The 19,029-nt window shown below is 37.1% G+C and overlaps 1 protein-coding gene across 7 annotated transcripts in view; it reads left to right on the forward strand.

The window, feature by feature from the left end:
- HDAC9 (histone deacetylase 9) overlaps positions 1–19,029 on the forward strand; it is a 927,480-nt gene that overhangs the window by 536,618 nt on the left and 371,833 nt on the right. For all 7 annotated transcript variants that reach the window (XR_007150219.1, XR_007150220.1, XM_047849221.1 and 4 more), the window contains 3 exons: positions 6,126–6,248; positions 9,485–9,695; positions 10,111–10,328. Coding sequence is in view for 5 of the 7 variants with exons in the window: in XM_047849221.1 (XP_047705177.1) it covers positions 6,126–6,248; positions 9,485–9,695; positions 10,111–10,328 (552 nt within the window). In the remaining 2 variants the exon portion in view is untranslated. The remainder of the gene's footprint in view (positions 1–6,125; positions 6,249–9,484; positions 9,696–10,110; positions 10,329–19,029) is intronic.

The raw sequence follows: 19,029 nt of genomic DNA on the forward strand, positions 1-19,029 counted from the left end.
CTATTTTTTAAATAATTTTTTTTTCCAGCAGATTCAAACAATTTTTTAAAAAGGATTCTAATAATAAGGTTAAGTACTCTAAAATCATCTGAAATGTCACTTATTGTGTTTGCCCCAATCTCACATGACTCCTCTGCCTATTGTTTCATCATGTTGTTGTGACATTTGCTGTAAATGTTATGCTTCCTCCTGAGTGGGTGCAGAGGTATGGATTTCAATGGCAGAAGATAAAACACTTTCCCCCCATCTTCGGGGAAAAGAGGCTGATGTGACAAAAGAATCATTTAGTAGGAATAACGTGAGTCAATATTGTAAAGCAAGACCTTTAACGAGACCTTCAGCAGTGCCTTTTAAATGCAAAGGAAGCCCAGGTGAATGATAATATTTTTTGTCTCCATATCATTTTATAGTAGTACATTTTTGGATGTCCAGTAAACGTAAAAGCTTAGAGATTTAGATTTCTAAAAACTTTCTTCATCACATGGAGATTTTAATTTTCTATCTGCCATCTGAAAGGACAATAGAAAATAAATACTGTTGAAAAAATTACTGTTGGGGCGCCTGGGTGGCGCAGTTGGTTAAGCGTCCGACTTCAGCCAGGTCACGATCTCGCGGTCCGTGAGTTCGAGCCCCGCGTCGGGCTCTGGGCTGATGGCTCAGGGCCTGGAGCCTGTTTCCGATTCTGTGCCTCCCTCTCTCTCTGCCCCTCGCCCGTTCATGCTCTGTATCTCTCTGTCCCAAAAATAAATAAACGTTGAAAAAAAAAAATTTAAAAAAAAAAAAAAATTACTGTGAAAACTACAAGTATTAAATGATTAAGATATATATATATATATATATATTTGGTTTGGGGTTTTTTGTTGTTTTTTGTTTGTTTATTTGCTTGTTTTAACATTTATTTATTTTTGAGACAGACAGAGACAGAGCATGAATGGGGGGAGGGCCAGAGAGAGGGGGACACAGAATCTGAAGCAGGCTCCAGGCTCTGAGCTGTCAGCACAGAGCCTGATGCGGGGCTCGAACTCACGGACGGTGAGATCGTGACCTGAGCGAAGTCGGACGCTCAACCGACTGAGCCACCCAGGCACCCCTATTTGCTTGTTTTGAGACAGAGCGTGCGAGCAAGGGAAGGGGCAGAGAGAGAAAGAGGGAGAGAGAGAGAGAGAGAGAGAAAGGGAGAGAGAGAGAGAGAGAGAGAAAATCCTGAGCAGTCTCCACACTGTCACCATGCAGTCCCATGCGGGGCTCTAGCTTGCTAACCCTGAGATCATGACCTGAGCCGAAATCAAGAGTCGGGTGCTTAACTGACTGAGTCACCCAAGCGTCCCATCTTTTTTAATGTGGCTCTCTTTCAGATAGTCTAATTTGGGGATCTGGGACCTTTTAAAGCTAAAGCAGACTGAGGTTTACAAGCATGTCTTCCTGCATGCCATTCTACTACACGTAGTTATTACCAGATCATGCCAGTCAAAGGTACTTCTGTCTCATGCCAAAGGATCTGATGTCCAGGGAAAGGTGGTTAGCTGCCCAGTCATAAGCCAGTGAGTGATGGAGCTCAAATGTCAGACACTGGGGCCACACTTATTTTCACCAGTCCAGACTACTCCTCACCAAGACTCTGCAGAGACTTACATTCCCTATTTGATGCTCATGTATATTGTAGGTAATTTTGACCATGTAGTAAATTTAAAATTCTACACCCACTTTCTCTAGGAGCTTCTTAAGAAGTAGGTGATTATTTACATAACTAGTTTTCAATCAAAGATCATCTGTTGACTTCTTTGTCTTAAAAGTCAGAAAAGTATTGCTTTTCCTCCCTCCCTTCCTCCATCCCTCCCTTTCCCTTCCTTCCTTCCTTCCTTCCTTCCTTCCTTCCTTCCTTCCTTCCTCTGTATCTCCTATCCCCACTTCCATTTCCCTTGCCCCCATAGGCAGTCATTCTCTCCTGTATTTTTTGTTTGCATGGGCTCTTACATCATTTGTATTTTCTGCTTTGTGCCCCAAAATTTTAGTGAGTGTAAATAGCATGGTGTTGTCAACCTCATTCCATTTCTTATTTTTATCACTAAGTATATGTTCTTAGATCTAGTCATGTCATTACGGATGCATATACCTAATAGTTTGCTTTTAATCACTGTAACAATCCCTGGTGGGCAGTGCTCCATTTTATCTACCTGTTCTCCAGCGGGATGTCCCAATAGACTCCAGTTCTCACTCACCACCAAAAACTGCTTCAATAAGCTTCATACTTCAGTGGACATCATCCTAAATGATGATAAGTGAGAGATTAATGAGAGAATTTCTTGAAGATATAATTCCCAGCAGAATAATTTTAGGGTCACAGCGTATAGTGTAATTATTTTAGTTTATTTTTATGAATTACTCTTTAGAATTGCTATACCAGTCTACAGTCCCACCAGCAATGTGTGATGGTTTTTACCTGTCTCAATTCCTATGACATTCTGAGATTTTGTATTTTTCTAATTTTTGCCCGTGTTCCTTTTGTAAGAGATTTTGAGTCTTTTCATTGAAACTAACAGGTTTCTGATTTCAATGGCAAAATTAATAGCTCTGTTGAGAGACATATAATTTTTCAGTATGTTTTATTCATCTGGATTGCAAAGATTATCCATAAGATAGTCTTCCAATTGCTATTATGGTAAGAAAAAAATTTTGAGGGTCATTATTAAGATGTGAGTAGGCCTTCCCTGCCTCAACACCTGACTCAGTCATATCCCTCTTCTCAACATCATGCTCTTTCCGGTCACATGCTCCTAGCTACCAATCAAAGCCTGGTATAAAACTGACACCCTGCTCTGTGCCATTGAAGTGATTTAACCCTACTCTAATTATCATAGTTTTCACAGGTCATTAGTTTTCTGTTTTTCTGTGCACCTAACTAGCATAGCACAGTGCCACACTGTTAATCTAACTGAATTGTTATTTATTAATTGTTTTGTAAGTATTAAAAGGTGGTCACTTATACATTTAATATTTCCATTTTATCTTACTACAGGAATGCTTTCTAGCTCTGAATTTTTTTTTTACATTAAAACCATCTTCCCCATGTTCTAAGATGGAAAATGGCATTTTAGCACAGCTCTGATTTAAGGGCTGGTCGGTTTCAAAATTGCTTCCTGGAAAAATCATGGCTTTGCCTGAAAATACTTGTGATCTCACCACAATGCTAAGGTGGAGTAACCTTCCAGCCTTGTAAGAATACTGGTCAGGAACCTTCACTGTCTCAGTGAATTGGTATCTCTCACCACGTCTTTGGCTGGCTTTCAAGTGTGTCTGCCCTCTTTTAGCCGTGTAGATAGAATACAACTCTAGGTTCTTCCTAAGAATCACTAACCTGGAACAGATAGACTGTGTTGATCAAAAAGCTGTATCGAGGAGAGTTGTATTTAAAGAAGATAATTTGAGGAAAACATTTTTTCAGGTCTGTGAAGTTATTTGTGATTCTAGCCATTCCATGTAAATTCTCTGCCTGATACCTTATCTTGTAATTGAAGGAAATGAACTAAGTAATGTCTAAATCCCTGCAGTTCTGGGATATACTATACCAAGTAGTCTCTGTGGGAAGAACCAGCTATATACCTAGTGAACATGGGGGACTCACGACTTTCTTTGTTTCCTCAGGAATGGTCTCCATGACTTGAGCACCCTCATGTCTGTAAAGTCACCAGGGCTTTCACTTTCTTCTCATGTCCAGGTCAGCTGGTTCCCAGTTGCACATATTTATTCTTTTCCATCAGCCTCAGGACCAGATTTTGCTTCCTCTTCTTTTCTAAAGTGTCCCCCATGTCCATACTTTTTTTTTGTGGTTCCCATATCCTTCAGTAATGGTGGCCCAGTGAGATATAGCTTCTATAGCAGTACCTGACAACACATCATATAGCCTTGATCAGTTTAAAAGTTATGTTCCTGATCTCACTGGGGACCACAATTGAGCAAATCACTCCGTTTCTTTATCCATAATTGAAGCATAATGATAGCTACAGAGTGCCTATGAAAAATGTCCAAAAAAGTCCCTAGCCCAGAGGTTGGCACATGGTAGGTGTTGAAAAGCAGTACACTGTCATAAGAAATGGAGACACTCGATTTTGACATGAAACTTCAAGAGTTTAATCCCATAGTGAGAATTTTCTCAGTTGTCTTCACTTTAGTCAAAGCCCATGAGAGCAGCTGGTCCGCTGCTGCCATTATTACGTCCAAGAAGAAGTATTTTTCTTACTTTAGCATAGGTTTGCTTCCTGGGATGAGGTGGAAAGATATCACAGAAGTTCATTCTGTGAAACAAAGATGAACTCATTAGTGTAGCCTGTGGTATCTTTGGTGCCATTCCCGCAGTGCATGTCAACTCTCAGTTGTGAGATAAACAGATACAATCTGGAATGCATATTGTACATGATTTAAAGTGCTTACTTTTCCACATTTATTTATCTTCTATGAAAACATAAGTGAATGAAATATCATTTTATTATAAATTACTGCTTGCAACTAATAAGCCAGTTAAAATATTTTTTGCTTCCTCACGCATTCGTTTTGTTCTTATTCAAGCATATATTCCAAACTAAAAATTAATATTAAAAGCATATTAATGTAAGCAAAATAAAAGCTTGCCTTTTTAATTAGAGCAAATATGCAACTGCTACTTAGAGCTCCTAATGCAAAATTGCAATCTCACACATTGTAATGATCAGATCTTTTCCTGCAGTCTTCATGCTGTGGCATTTTAGACAACTTTAGTTCTGTAAAAGGTTGCATATAAAAGCAATGTATTGTTAAAACTTTCAATATACCTCTTGATTTTCATGCACAAATATCTGCCTTGTCCTTGTGAGAAAAAAATAAAATCTGAGTTAGCTTGGAATTCCCGGTTGCAATGAAAAAAACTCTACATTTAACCTTCTGCTCTTATTATGTTAAGGCTACGACTCATCTCCAAACAAACCTGACTGAGGTGATGTTTTGGAATAACATCCTGTGTTTTGGTGGCGCATCACTCTTCAGTGACATTCTGAGGTTGCATTGTATTAGCACATGATATTTTCCCCAGTTAATTGATATCCCAGGTTTGTCCAGGGGAAAATCTACAGCTCCCCCAAACATGCTTGACAAGTTATTATATTTACTTTAGTCAAAGCCCGTGTGTGCAATATCCCTCTTGGAGGTGGTCTATTATTGGAGTCCCATATGCTTTTTGTTTGGGAAGAAAGCAGTCACTGTGTCATACTGTTACATGGAGTATTCTTTTTCAGGGATGTTGTTCCCTTGGGGACCATATCAGGCCAGAGTTCCTTAGTCTAATAAGACCTTTGTAACTCTTATTGTATAAGAGTTCTGGGAGGGAAGCAAGAGTTAAACAGAAAATGTAATTCAAGCAACCATATTGGGCCACATGTGGGAAAACATGACTCTTAGTATTGGATTAAAAAAAGGTATTTGTTGTAAAAAGGACTGTGATGCGAAAACATTCAAGGTATTTTCAGTGTAAATGAAGCCTTTTGTGGCACAGGGAACTCGTAATATTTTAACATTTACCTTAGCTACTGAATATGAATAATCTAAACATACACCACACAGAATTGTCTATTCATAAATTTTATACTTAAGAAAGATATTATTAATTATAGAAGTCCTGTATGGTGATATCTAATCTAATATTTTCTTGTGTGAGTTTTCCCATCAGTAAAATGATGTTTAATCCATATAAAGATAATGATTATAGCAACATTACATACATATCATTACTCAGTAATACAAAAAATACACTCATAAGAATTAATTTAATTGTTATACTTCACCAGTTGAGGACAGACATGCTGATTATGGTCCATAAAGGTAGAATTTTGAAAGTGAATTTTGCACAATGAACACAGAAGCTCTTCAGATTTTGTGGTGATTTCTAATGAAGAGAATTTTAATTTGCACATAGAACTTGTGATACAGAAATCAAAATAAACATTTAATATACTTGACTATTTTGATTAATCATGATAATATAAAATATATTTTCCAAAATGTGAACATTTTACAGTAAAATTTATGACATAATAATGTTTTGAGACTCCTTTTTCTTTTTCTTTTTCTTTTTCTTTTCTTTTTTTTGTTGTTAACAGCATATGGTTTCACAGCAACGCATTCTAATTCACGAAGATTCCATGAACCTGCTAAGTCTTTATACCTCTCCCTCTTTGCCCAACATTACCTTGGGACTTCCAGCAGTGCCAGCCCAGCTCAATGTAAGTCATTACACAGCAGCCCAAGTGATATTTTCATAGGGGAGCTCTCTTTCATTTCTTGTATATTTACACTTCAGGGAAACTTGGTAGAGTTCATTTCTCAGAGAATTCATCCACTTCACTCTGAGTTGTGCAGAGACATTCAGTTTCATTTCAAATTAAAGAATTATACTGGTTCACATAATAATATTTATAAAAATAATAACTAACATTTGTATAATGCTTTATAGCTTTTAAAAAAGAAAGTACTCTCCAGACATATTATTTTAGTAGCTCCACACAGCCATTCCATGAAACAGAGATTACAGGCCACAGTTTTACAGAAGAAGAAGCTGAGATTTGGAATATTTAAAATCCCAAGATCACAGAGCCATTAAGTAACATACGTAGGACTCAACCCAGGCCTGTGTTGAGAGCTGTAGCTTCTAAGGCAGGCAGCATAGGTTTATAGAATTTATTTTGTGAATGACTTTATTTTCAGAATTTAAGTTACTGACTCTGTCATACTAAGGGACATATCTGGAAAACCTCTCTGTGAGCAATATTAAATTCTTCCCAGGAGATTCAGAGTGAATCAGTTACTTTAAGTGTCCTGACATCTGAAATAGGATCTTTGGGAGGTACTGTCCTACTAGCAGAAGATAGCAATAATTATTTTATATGTATTCCCCAAAATAATATAAAAGATGTGTAAGCTTTACCTGGAAAAATTCATCTGTGATTTGTTGTGTAAATAATACTTAGGCAGAGGTCATGGGATGCATTAGGTTTAAAGAGAAATTTTTTCCAACCCTTGGCACCAGTTTTTTTCAAACTTTAGCAGCACATCTTCCATGGAGTTCCAGCTTGTCAAATTCACATCTTTTACAATAAGCCCACGCCAGGAAATTTTAAAGAGTTGACCATTTTGTGATTAGTTTATCTTCAGAATATAAGACCTGTATACGGTATGCTATTTTATGCACAAGCACACCTACCTAACATTTTTAAATGACAAATTTTATAATTGGGTTCAATACATGTTATAAAATCAATCAAAGAGATACCTGATTATATTTGGCATTTTTACCAAATGTTATCATTTCTCTTACATGATATAGTAATCTTCTACCAGTGAGGAAAAAGCAAAATTTTGTTGTTTTCTATCTGAGGATTGAAGAAGCAAAGCTTAAAAATACTGATTTCAGCTATGCCTTTGAATTTCCACGTGAAGCATTAGTAAACAATTGGTTCTAGTGAAAAGAAAAAAAGGAATTAAGGATGAAACTAAATATAAATGTTCATGTATGGTATTCTCACATCTCCACTTATTAAAAATTATTTTTTCTTCCATTCCTGTTTTTCCTATTCTTCATATGATAAGCAAATACTAACATAAAAGCTTCTTATGACACATGAGTAGGCATTTCTTTCCACTCTTTTTTGCGTGTTCTAAGTCATTCCTACCAGCTAACACAAACATACACCACTTTTAATGTGGTCAGAGAGAATTTTTTCCCAAAGGACCAAGTAGTAACGCCAGACCATTTAATGTTTCAATGGTAATACAATTTGGTACCGTTGGATGAATAAACCAATGTGGTTTGGATTGAAGTTTCATTTTTCTTTGCTTCCATTTTGGTGTGGATGAGGCCATCACAATTAATTTTTCAAGTTTAGCATTGCTTTGGCAAAGGGATCTCTTAATATTCCATTTCCCCACTGAATAGTGGGAAATTTTAAGGCAAAGAGGCCAGGAGAAGGAATCACTTCTAGATTAAACATTGTGTTGACTTGCCATGTGACTAAGACAAACCATTTACCTCTTTGTCCTTCAATTTCGCCATCACTGAAAATTGCTTTGCTTCCCTGGTGCACAGCAATTTTGAAAGATGAAACATGAGTTTTGAAAAGAAACATGCCACATAATTTTGAGGTATTAGACTTCTGCTTTTGTAATGCCAAAATGACCTCCATTCATTAAATTCTTTGAATAGGATAATGCATTATTACTATTGATGATATAATTATTATTACCTTATTACTGTGTTATCATACATTTCAAGTTCTTAATAGCATTTTTATTTGATCTAATTTCACTTGTAGTTTATTTTATTAAACAAAAGTATCTGCAGTGTCATTTTCAATATTTAGAGATTTGGGGATCTGTTACAAATTAATATAAAATACATGTTTAAATCAAATTCCTGCATTTTTATACAACTGCTCATTGAGTTGGCTGAAGACTTTTATTTTAAAAATTAAATATTGGAAACCTACAGCTCTGTGAACTTACTAGAGGTCATTAGAGGAATTGTTCCTTCTGCATGAAACTCCAAAACTATAGACAGTCTTATCCCAGCTTCTTTTTTGTTAATGTTTATTTATTTATTTTGAGAGAGGAGGTGGGGGGAAGGGCAGAGAGAGGGAGACAGAGAATCCCAAGTAGGCTCCACTCTGTCAGTACAGAGGCTGATGCGGTGCTGAAACTCAAAAACTGTGAGATCATGACCGGAGCCAAAGTCAGACACTTAACAGACTGAGCCACCCAGGGTCTCTTTATCTTCAGCTTCCTCATTGCTAAGATATAGTCACTAGTTCAGCAATTTGAATCAATTTTATGTTTCCAGTATACCTTTTACTTAAACAGTATATTCAAATATTTTAAACATAAACTTCCCAGTTATTAGGCCTGAAATTAGTATTATTATTATTCAATGCTAAAATAATCTTTAAGTTCAGTACAAGGATACTCAATACTAAATTGTCTCCCACGCTTGCACCCTATTTTTATTTCTCCTTTGTTGATGCGGTTAGTTTAGAAAGACATGCTGTTGGGCAAAATAGATGAAGGCGAGTAAGAGGTACACACTTCCAGTTGTAAAATGAAGAAGTCACAGGGATGTAAAGTACAGCATAGGGAATATAGTCAATAAGATTGTAATAACTTCATATGGCAACAGAGGTAACTACACTATCATGGTGAGCAGTTCATAATGAGCACTTCAGCGATGTTGAACCACTGTGTTGTACGCCTGAGACTAGTGTAGTGTTGTGTGTGAACTATACTTCAGTTAAAAAAAAAGAAAACACTAGGAGAAAAAAAAGACATCCTATTATACATTTTCCCTACTCAGCCATCAGTAAGATGGGGTTTATTTTGGGTAGGGGAAGGAAGGATTATAGAATAAGAAACTCATCTAATACAGACCTAATGGATGAAAAAGGATTAACATCTTTATTATTTCTTGACACAGGCTTCGAATTCACTCAAAGAAAAACAGAAGTGTGAGACTCAGACGCTCAGACAAGGCGTTCCTCTGCCTGGGCAGTATGGGGGCAGCATCCCAGCATCTTCAAGCCATCCCCATGTCGCTTTAGAGGGAAAACCCAACAGCAGCCACCAAGCTCTCCTGCAGCATTTGTTACTGAAAGAACAAATGCGACAGCAAAAGCTTCTTGTGACTGGTAATTAATGACACCATCATCTTAGGGCTTTCCTTTATGTGTTCCAATGTAATGCCCCTTTAGATCAAGACCTATTAAAGATTTACATTGTCATACAAGGGTCTCCCTGACACTTGGTATTATGGGAAAGGCTACTATTTTCATTTATTTCTCTAGATACATGGTGGGGAAAACACCTCACCTTGTTAAACCTTCATACGTACCAGAGTCAATTACTGGTGAGTCACTGGTGAGATGCATACCTATCTAATGTTCTGGCATTTCTGCCTTCACCCCATACAACCTAGGTTTCTTCTGTTGTTTGCCCAGCAGAATCACTAGTTTCACCAAATGTCTCATATATCTATTTTCTGTGGCTTTTTGTTCTTTTATAAAGCAAAATTGTATGTGTGTGTGTTACATAATTTTTTTTCAGGCGGAGTTCCCTTACATCCTCAGTCTCCATTGGCAACAAAAGAGAGAATTTCACCTGGCATCAGAGGTACCCACAAATTACCCCGTCACAGACCCCTGAATCGAACCCAGTCCGCACCTTTGCCTCAGAGCACATTGGCTCAGCTGGTCATTCAGCAGCAACACCAGCAATTCTTGGAGAAGCAGAAGCAATACCAGCAGCAGATCCACATGAACAAAGTAAGCCCCCAAGCCGAAGTCAAAATGTCATAACCACCAATGAGGGAATTTGGGGTTCTCTTCACTGATCGGGGCACATGAGAGGAGAATGTTGGGATCTATCCATCACAGTCAAAAGGAGATCGCCATCCTAGCCCTCAGGGACAGCATCACAGTATCAGTATTTTCACCATGACTACAGTCACAGGATGCTTATGGCAAAATTGAGATTATGGATTAGTAAGGGCTTTCATGATTGAAGCCCTATCTTAATACATAAGCACACACAGGCACCTGTGTGCAGAGCCCCATTTTCTGGTATTGTAGAAAAGGCCTGAGGCAGAGTTGAATGTGGTGGATCGACAGCTCAAAAAGTTTGCACAGGTGCAGGCAGATATGACAAGGTTAGCCAACAGAGTATATCTCAGCAACTTGTATGTATCCATGTTGCATTTATTTTTTAGTATGCCCCACTTCATTCCAAACAATGTTTGAAGCAATTTCTCAGAAATATGTGGTAATTTTCTGGCAGCCTTATTGTGGCCAAAATGGAAAGCTGATGTATGTATCACACCACATCCTTAGGAGCTCTCCTGCTGAGGCAACCACAAAGAAACAGTGATTACAATATGACAATATCAGACAGGCCAGGCCAGTAACATTTTCAGTGAATTCATAAGCAAAACTGGTCTTCCCAGCTTTGTCACTACCGTCTGCTATGAGTTTCCAAAGCAGAGTCTTCTTCTTCCTGGACAGTGTTTTGGTCCTGGATGTCATAATTCTACCCAGTCTCCACTGTTACTGTATCACCTACAAGTATCATGGAGAGAGGTTTTATATTAAGAATGACATTCTGTTTACTGATAGGTAGCTAAAAAGTGGCTTACTGTTTAAAAGTTTTATTGTATCATGATGTAAACAAAGCAAAACCTCCTGGGCAAAGATCAAATCATCTTTGTAATAGCATGTAGGAGAAAGGGGGTCTTTATCATGTGCTCACTTACCATGTGTTTATTGCAGGTAGGATAGGGTGAGAGTTTTTCTCTTCTCTTTGGCCTCCAGCTTAATAAGGCAGAGCCATGAAGGAAACACAGGCTGAATACCATACTACTGAACAGAAATTCCTCCAGCCCAGCCCTTTGCTGCTTTCAAAGATGATGTATATGTGTGTGGGATTGGGGAAATAGGACCAGGGGATAGATGGCGGTGGTAACTACCTTTCCTGCCATCTTTCATTCTACTGCAGACTATATTTCACTATATTGCTTATTACTCTTTATATATCATCAGATTGATGCCTGTTTCGTTGCTACCACATTTCTCTAAATTTATCAAATTATTTTGTATCAAATCAGTCTCACTGGAGGCAATCAACTTCCTTCTTGTGTAGTGACGGAGTACTTTTGATTTAAGAGTATATGTCTGCTATATTATGGTAGAGTTCAGTTTGTTTGTTTTGTGGTCTCTCAGCACTACTTATAACTACTGGGAATTCCTGAAAAATTGTCCAGTGACCAGTGAGGAAAAATTTATGCAGAAAGAAAGATTGGAAATCCTACATTTTGCCTCATAATATTTTGATCTGGAATTAGGTTCGTTAGATTCCTGTTAATACTTTTAAGATTATTTGGGAATACATTTTTCATGACCTAGAGATGCTGGTGTTTCAGACTCAGTGGTATGCTAATAACAGAATCTTTATATTTTAGTATCACACTTGAGATTTTGACAGGCGGATGCTAACCTCAGTCACATGGAAGAAACTAAGATGAAAAGCAGGCATTTGCATTTGAGCAATGAGAAGAGCAAATCTTATCAGAGACCTTCTCCCATGTGGAGCTGATTCCTTGGAATCTGTTAAGAATTCTTCCCAAAATTAGAAACAAACCTATACTCTCAGGTACATGTTTGTACAGTGGTTTGACTATTAAATCTTGTCTTAATTAGGCAAAATGAAGTCCAGAAAACTTCAAAGTACAAAGCTGATCTTTATATATTAACCCCTCTCAGCTTGGGTGTTTAGATTACTCAAGCAGGTCTCCAGTTGGCTTTTCTCCAAGTATGTATTCCATATGTTTGATCAAATGGCATATGCACATTGGGTATTCTCCAGATTTTGAAAATATTTCACCTGCCCTCAATTGTGTGAGGGAACAGAGAAGAATCTTAAAGAAGAAAATATTGAATCTCTGACCTATTCTGAAGTATTCACAATAGAACCATCAAGAAATGAATTGCTACTGTTCTCCCTTCCCCAGGAGGTGATGAAAACATTTATTTCACATTATGTGAGGGCCATAACTGAGATGCCAAAAACCAATGCGTTTGTGTATAATTATATATTTATGTGTATTCTAACCATTTTGAATACCCATTAATGAGAAATAACCACAAAAAATTTAATTTATGTCATTTTTCTTTCCTGTTACAATGGATGAATCTATATTGAATCCATTCAAACTGGAGCCAAATAGTTGGCATCATAAAAATGTCCCTGCTCTTGAGGTACTTATGGTAGCAGGAAATACATGCTCACATAAAGACACTGGTATACAGATACCCTGTTTGAAAATGTCCTTTTCTTTTGCTCCTTCAACTTTTTTTTTTAAGATTTAGAGAAGCAAAAATGCAGTGACAACAAAAGAAAAAATAAGTGTATTTGTCTCTAAACCTATAGCATATTAAATATGATTGTCCTTCCTGGCGTGAAATTTTTTTTTAATGTTTATTTATTTATTTTTGAGAGAGAGAGAGGGATGGCAGAGAGAGAGGGAGAGAGAATCCTAAGCAGGCTGTGCACTGTTAGTGTAGAGCCCAGTGCAGGGCTTGAACCCACCAACCGTGAGATTATGACCTGAGCTGAAACCAAGAGTTGGATGCTTAACCGACTGAGCCACCCAGGTGCCCTGCTGGTATTATTTTTTTTTTATTTTTTATGTTTTTTAATTTTAATTTTGAGAGAGAGAGAGCGAGAGAGCACGAGAGCAAGTGGGGGAGGGACAGAGGGAGAGGGAAACAGGATTGAAAGTAGGCTCTAGGCTCTGAGCTGTCAGCACAGAACCTGATGTGGGGCTTGAACTCACATACTAGGAGATCATAACCTAAGCCAAAGTCCACACTCAACCGACTGAGCCACCCAGGTGACCCTCCCCCTAGTATGAAATTTTTAATGATGTAATTGAATTGCTAATCATCATTAGAAGTCAAAGCAAATCTATATTTTTCAGAGTTTATATAATAATTGACTTATTAAATTTGGAAAGCTTTGTCGTATCTTACTATTATTTGAATCAACCATTTATGAAAGCCGTCATTCCTGCTTACTATAACTATACAATGTAAATATTATTAATCATACTAAATAACTTACCTACCCATTGCTTGATACTTAAATGACATTTACATGGGAAATTTGTGTGTCATAAGGATTATTTGTCTCATACAATTATGGTGTAAGTACTTAATTGCTTACTAGAAATATCCCTGGAATGGGTATATACAGTATTTGTATTGTTATATCTACAAAATGGGGCAAGGTAGAAATGTAAGTGGAAAACCTGTCAGAATGATTTGTCTTTATACTCATCAGGTTGAATATTTTATTTTCACTGTAGGTATTTTGAGAAGTTTAACCATAAAAAAAATCATGGTTTACACTATTTGTTCTTTTGTTTTCTTGAGACATTTAAAGTATTCAGGAATGCATTAAACAATTTCTGTTGCTAAGGTATGGTACATTCATGAAACAATGACTTGTGGGCATTTTTTAAAAACCAAGATTCTTTATGCTAGTATCAAAAGAAGATTGATGTTGGGGCACCTAGGTAGTTCGGTCGGTTAAGCACCCAATTTTGGCTCAGGTCATGATCTTGTGTTTTGTGAGTTTGAGCCCCGCATCAGGCTCTCTGCTGTCAGCATGGAGCCTTCTTTGGATCCTCTGTACCCCTTTTTGTCCCTCCCCTGCTTGTGCCCATGTGTGGGTGCTCTCCCTCTCAAAAATGAACGTTTAGGGGCGCCTGGGTGGCGCAGTCGGTTAAGCGTCCGACTTCAGCCAGGTCACGATCTCGCGGTCCGGGAGTTCGAGCCCCGCGTCAGGCTCTGGGCTGATGGCTCAGAGTCTGGAGCCTGTTTCCGATTCTGTGTCTCCCTCTCTCTCTGCCCCTCCCCCGTTCATGCTCTGTCTCTCTCTGTCCCAAAAATAAATAAAACGTTGAAAAAAAAATTAAAAAAAAAAATGAACGTTTAAAAAAAAAGAGGATTGATGCTTTGCCAGGTATCTTTTGTTTATTTACTGAAAGATAAAAATGGTTTCCAAAGCAAAATTTTCCCCATAAATAAAAAAAGGCAAACAAAAAAGTAAGAGGGTATTGGCAATTTTCTTCTGGGATCATTTTAAATTTGAATCTTGCCGCAGATTTTTCTGTTAAAAAAAAGACTATGATTAATGAAAACAAAACACACTGCAGGTTTTTTTATGATTTTTGAAGGAATATACCAATCACTGCCTAATTAATAGAAGGGCAAATCTCTAGTTGTAACACTATCTGAATGATACACAGGAATTTTCCTGAGTGTCTTCAGGCATTTTTGTTGTGAGATAATCTGGTCTTGACCTCTGCCCCCTGCCCAATGGCATTATTCTTTAAATTGTTTCTCTGTTATAGTATGTATAGGATAGCATTGATGCACACTGAATAATTTCTATTTTAATTAGAATTGTTCTAATACCTATGTTTTTCATATTTATTCTATCAAAACCACATGAGCAGAAAATTTAAGAAATTGCTTTCTTCATTCAGTACTTATTTGAATGAAATACCAATTTATTATGCATTTATCCATTTAGCAACTCATTGAATTCTTGCTTTGTGCCAGACACTATTTTAATCACTAAGAAAATAACATTCAGAGTCCTCATGGAGCTTAAAGTATGGGGAGCAAGGGAGTGAATTATTCAGTAAACGGTAATACGATGTGTTATGTACTAGGATAGGGAACATGAGGAAGAAAATTGTTTTCATTGAGGAAGTAAAACTTGAGACTTGTTTGGTTACCTCCTTGGGTTCTTCTGTCCTTTTTTTAATCTCTTCCTTTCTTTTTTTCTTTCTTTCTTTCTTTCTTTCTTTCTTTCTTTTTCTCCCTTTGTAATATACTCTGTGATAAATATCTTATGCATTCCTATGACTGGACATCAGCCAACACTTTTTTTAAAAACCCAGATAAATCATGAGATGATATCTTAAATATGTCAAAGTTCACTGTAGATATAAGTATTTATTATATATTTATTACTATGATACTTAGGCATTTTGACATGAGTGCTGTTTTATCATAATAAAAATATATCTAAGACAAGATTAGTAAAAGGGAGGCCAAGCAGATGTCCTGTGTTGCCCTTATTAAAACAGGTAGAAATTATGTCTGACAAGCAAGGCATGAATATAATTTTGCTCAAATGCTGGAATGGAGCAAATGGGGAGTTTTCATTAATTTTAGAAGAGAATTTGACCATTTATTTGAGTAATATCTGCTGTATTCTTTTTCCTGATACAATTTCCTAACAGAAATGTTACATATTCTTCATAACCCCTCATGATTCATACCTACTCCTTGTTCCCCATCATGCATCCACAGCAACCCAGGGGACTATAGTCTGTCATGCCTGTGCTCACACACAAACATAGTGTGCATATATGTGTGTTATTTTGTTCTTACAGAATATCCCCGAAGGTAGTTCTAAAATAAAACCATTTTGTGCACTGTTGAGCAAAGCGTATGTTTTCCCAAGGAAATTTATTTGAAGAACAAATGTAAAGATGTTACATTCCAGAAAGTTTATATTTTTAAGTCTCATGTCCTATTATCAAACAGCAAGGAAACGCTTTGTGTTATCCATGGCTTCTTGTGGGAAGGTTAAAATTTTAAGTATAATTAGATGAGGATGATGTACCCATCTTTGCTTTTTGATGCACCTATTACTCCTGGTGTATCTTTCATGCACTGTGGCTCTTCCTAGCACCTTCTCCATAGGTGCCTTAGGGATAGGGTCTTTCACGTAATACCAGCTCCCTTTTATAAGTAGGACCCACTGTAAGCTGGGACACAATGCTAACCTTCTTATGTAAATTATTTTCTCAGACTTAACAACTCACTCTTTTTAATATCAAGAAAGTTAATTTTAAAGGGCTTAAGTAAGTTGACCCAGGGGACAGGCTAGAAGTTGACAGAACTAGACTTCTGACATAAGTTGTATGACACAAAAACCTGTCCTGAACCTAAATGTGTACTTACGATTTTAGTGTTGTTTTCTTCACCAAGCAGAAGAAAAGATTTCCTTTAAAAAATTTTTTTATTTACTCTTTTTTACTTCTTTTTGTGATTTTTATTTTTAGCGAGCACGTGAGCAGTGGAGAGGAGCAGACAGAGAGAGAGAGAATCTTAAGCAGGCTCCAAACTCAGCACAGTGCCCAATGTGGGGCTTGATCTCATGACCCTGGGATCATGACCTGAACTGAAATCGAGAGTCAGACACTCAACTGACTGGACCACCCAAGAATCCCTCTTTTTTTTTAACAAAAATTTTTGTTTTAAGTAAGCTCCACACCCAACGTGGGGCTTGAACTGGTGACTCCGTTATCAAGGGTCACATGCTCTACTGACTGAGCCAGTCAGGTTCTCCAAGACAAGTTTTTCCTAATTTTATTTTTGCAAAAAAGTAGAGAACTTACAATTGAAGAGAAGGCAAACAAGCAAGCAAACAAAAAAAAAGGGTGATCTTATTTTATGTATTTATTTATTTTTGGTATTGGTTTGGATTTGCTGAAATGAAGAAATTTGTTTTCCTGACCTTACTTCCCAACTTTTCACACAATGTCCTTCCTCCAGTGACTAATTTGGAAGTTGATTTACATGGTGGGACATTCAGATAGCCATTGGATATTAAAGCTTCCCAACAGTGCTGTGAGTGCAGTACAGCCCGACCATGTTTCATGCCTTTCTTGCATGCTGTAAAATCGTCATTTCTTTAGATTGGGCAAACATCTTCTCATAAGAGTTCTGGGCTGGCCTGATGCTGAAAGTCTACTGACTTCATCAAGTTCAACTGAAATGCAAATTTGGCATCTCCTCTCTGGGTGGTTGGAAAATGCCTTGTTTTATGTTTTGAAAAATGGATGAGCAGAAACTTGAACTGGGCTTTCATTTAGGAAAGTAGGCATTACCGTTGTCAGGTTTAATTTCTCTCTATCCATTTGACAGTATGTTTCCATGCAGAGCCTTTAATCAACAATTTAGGATTACATTTTGCCCATTAGATGGATAGTATGTCCAAAAACTTTAGCAAGCACTGAAAGGCAGTCTTAATTTTATAAGAGTAAAAAGCCTCCTAGATTATTTATCTATCTATAGAGGTTTATAAAAGAAACTTTGACTTTGCCCTTAAATAGATGCTATTTCAACATGATTAGCCCAGTGTAAATAGATTCGTGTAGGTATGTGCTGAGCTTCAAAAAAACCACTTACTGCAATACTGGCTTACATCATCGTAGAGAATTCATATAGAACCATTTCACTACATAATTACAAGTTGATGGTTTATAATATACAGAAAATGGCTTGTTGCTTTATTATTAGATGTGATGAAATCCGGTGTTTGTAAAAGAAACTAAATGACCATTTCAGTGGATTAATGTGTAACTTTCGTAAACGTTCCCAGTGCTGCTTTCATAACTTGAAGACCAAGGGAAGGACCTCGACCTTTCCTTTTCACTCTGCACTGTTAATCTAGTCAGAGACGCTTTTACTGAATGAGAAAAACAATAGTTGGACATGACTATGAGGTAAGAAAATAGGGGAAAGAAAAATATCTGGGGAATTAAACCATGTGAGTGGTTTGACTGATGTTGATTCCAGGCTGTTCAAAGAGAGAGGAAAGCTAAATAATTTGGTTGTTTCTCAACCTTGACAAATAGTTTCATTTGACAGGATGAAATAATTAAGTCTTACTAAGGAATTTTTAATATAGCTAAGTGATTTGTGGACATGAAAACCACCAGTATGTAGCAGTCCCTTTGTTATAGATTTTGGCTGCTTATAAAGTCCTGATTTTAGTTTTCTTCCCCTGTATCTTTCTGCCCTTTCTCTAAATACTTACGAAATCTCAGGGATTATAGTGACCCTGAAATGTCATATGATCTAGAGTATTCCCATTCCTTCAGGCAGAATTGCATCCAGGGCTAAGCTCCCATATCCAAAATGCACCATTACTCTCTTGCTATCGGCTGAGTTGTATCACCCAGCAATAAAAACTCACTTCTAAAAATAATTTTCTGGCATGGAGTCATTGATGATGTTCCACAATGATATATTAGCAACCACTATGCTTCCGCATACTGAAAATGAAAATAAAGAAGGCCTGTTCTTTCCCTTGAATGGTTCATAGGCCTGCAAACAGATCATTCCAGTCCAAGATAGTTCTATATAATGCGTAGCTCATATGAATTGCAAAATCTAGAATGCTTGGTAACATTTCCAAGAGAAGTTCCTGATGTCTTGCAGAATTATTTGTTAGTTTTGCAACTTTGGACAAAGTATTGAGCCTCCTTGTCCAATAATTCTCTAATCTGCACGTTTTAGAGGTTTATAGTGAGGATCCCATGAAAGGATGTACTGAAAGTGCTTTGTAAACATGGTGAGCATGACTGAAATCTTAATGCAGTATTTA

Source organism: Prionailurus viverrinus, chromosome A2 (assembly GCF_022837055.1).
Source record: "Prionailurus viverrinus isolate Anna chromosome A2, UM_Priviv_1.0, whole genome shotgun sequence".
In the NCBI taxonomy this organism is placed as follows: Eukaryota; Metazoa; Chordata; class Mammalia; order Carnivora; family Felidae; genus Prionailurus; species Prionailurus viverrinus.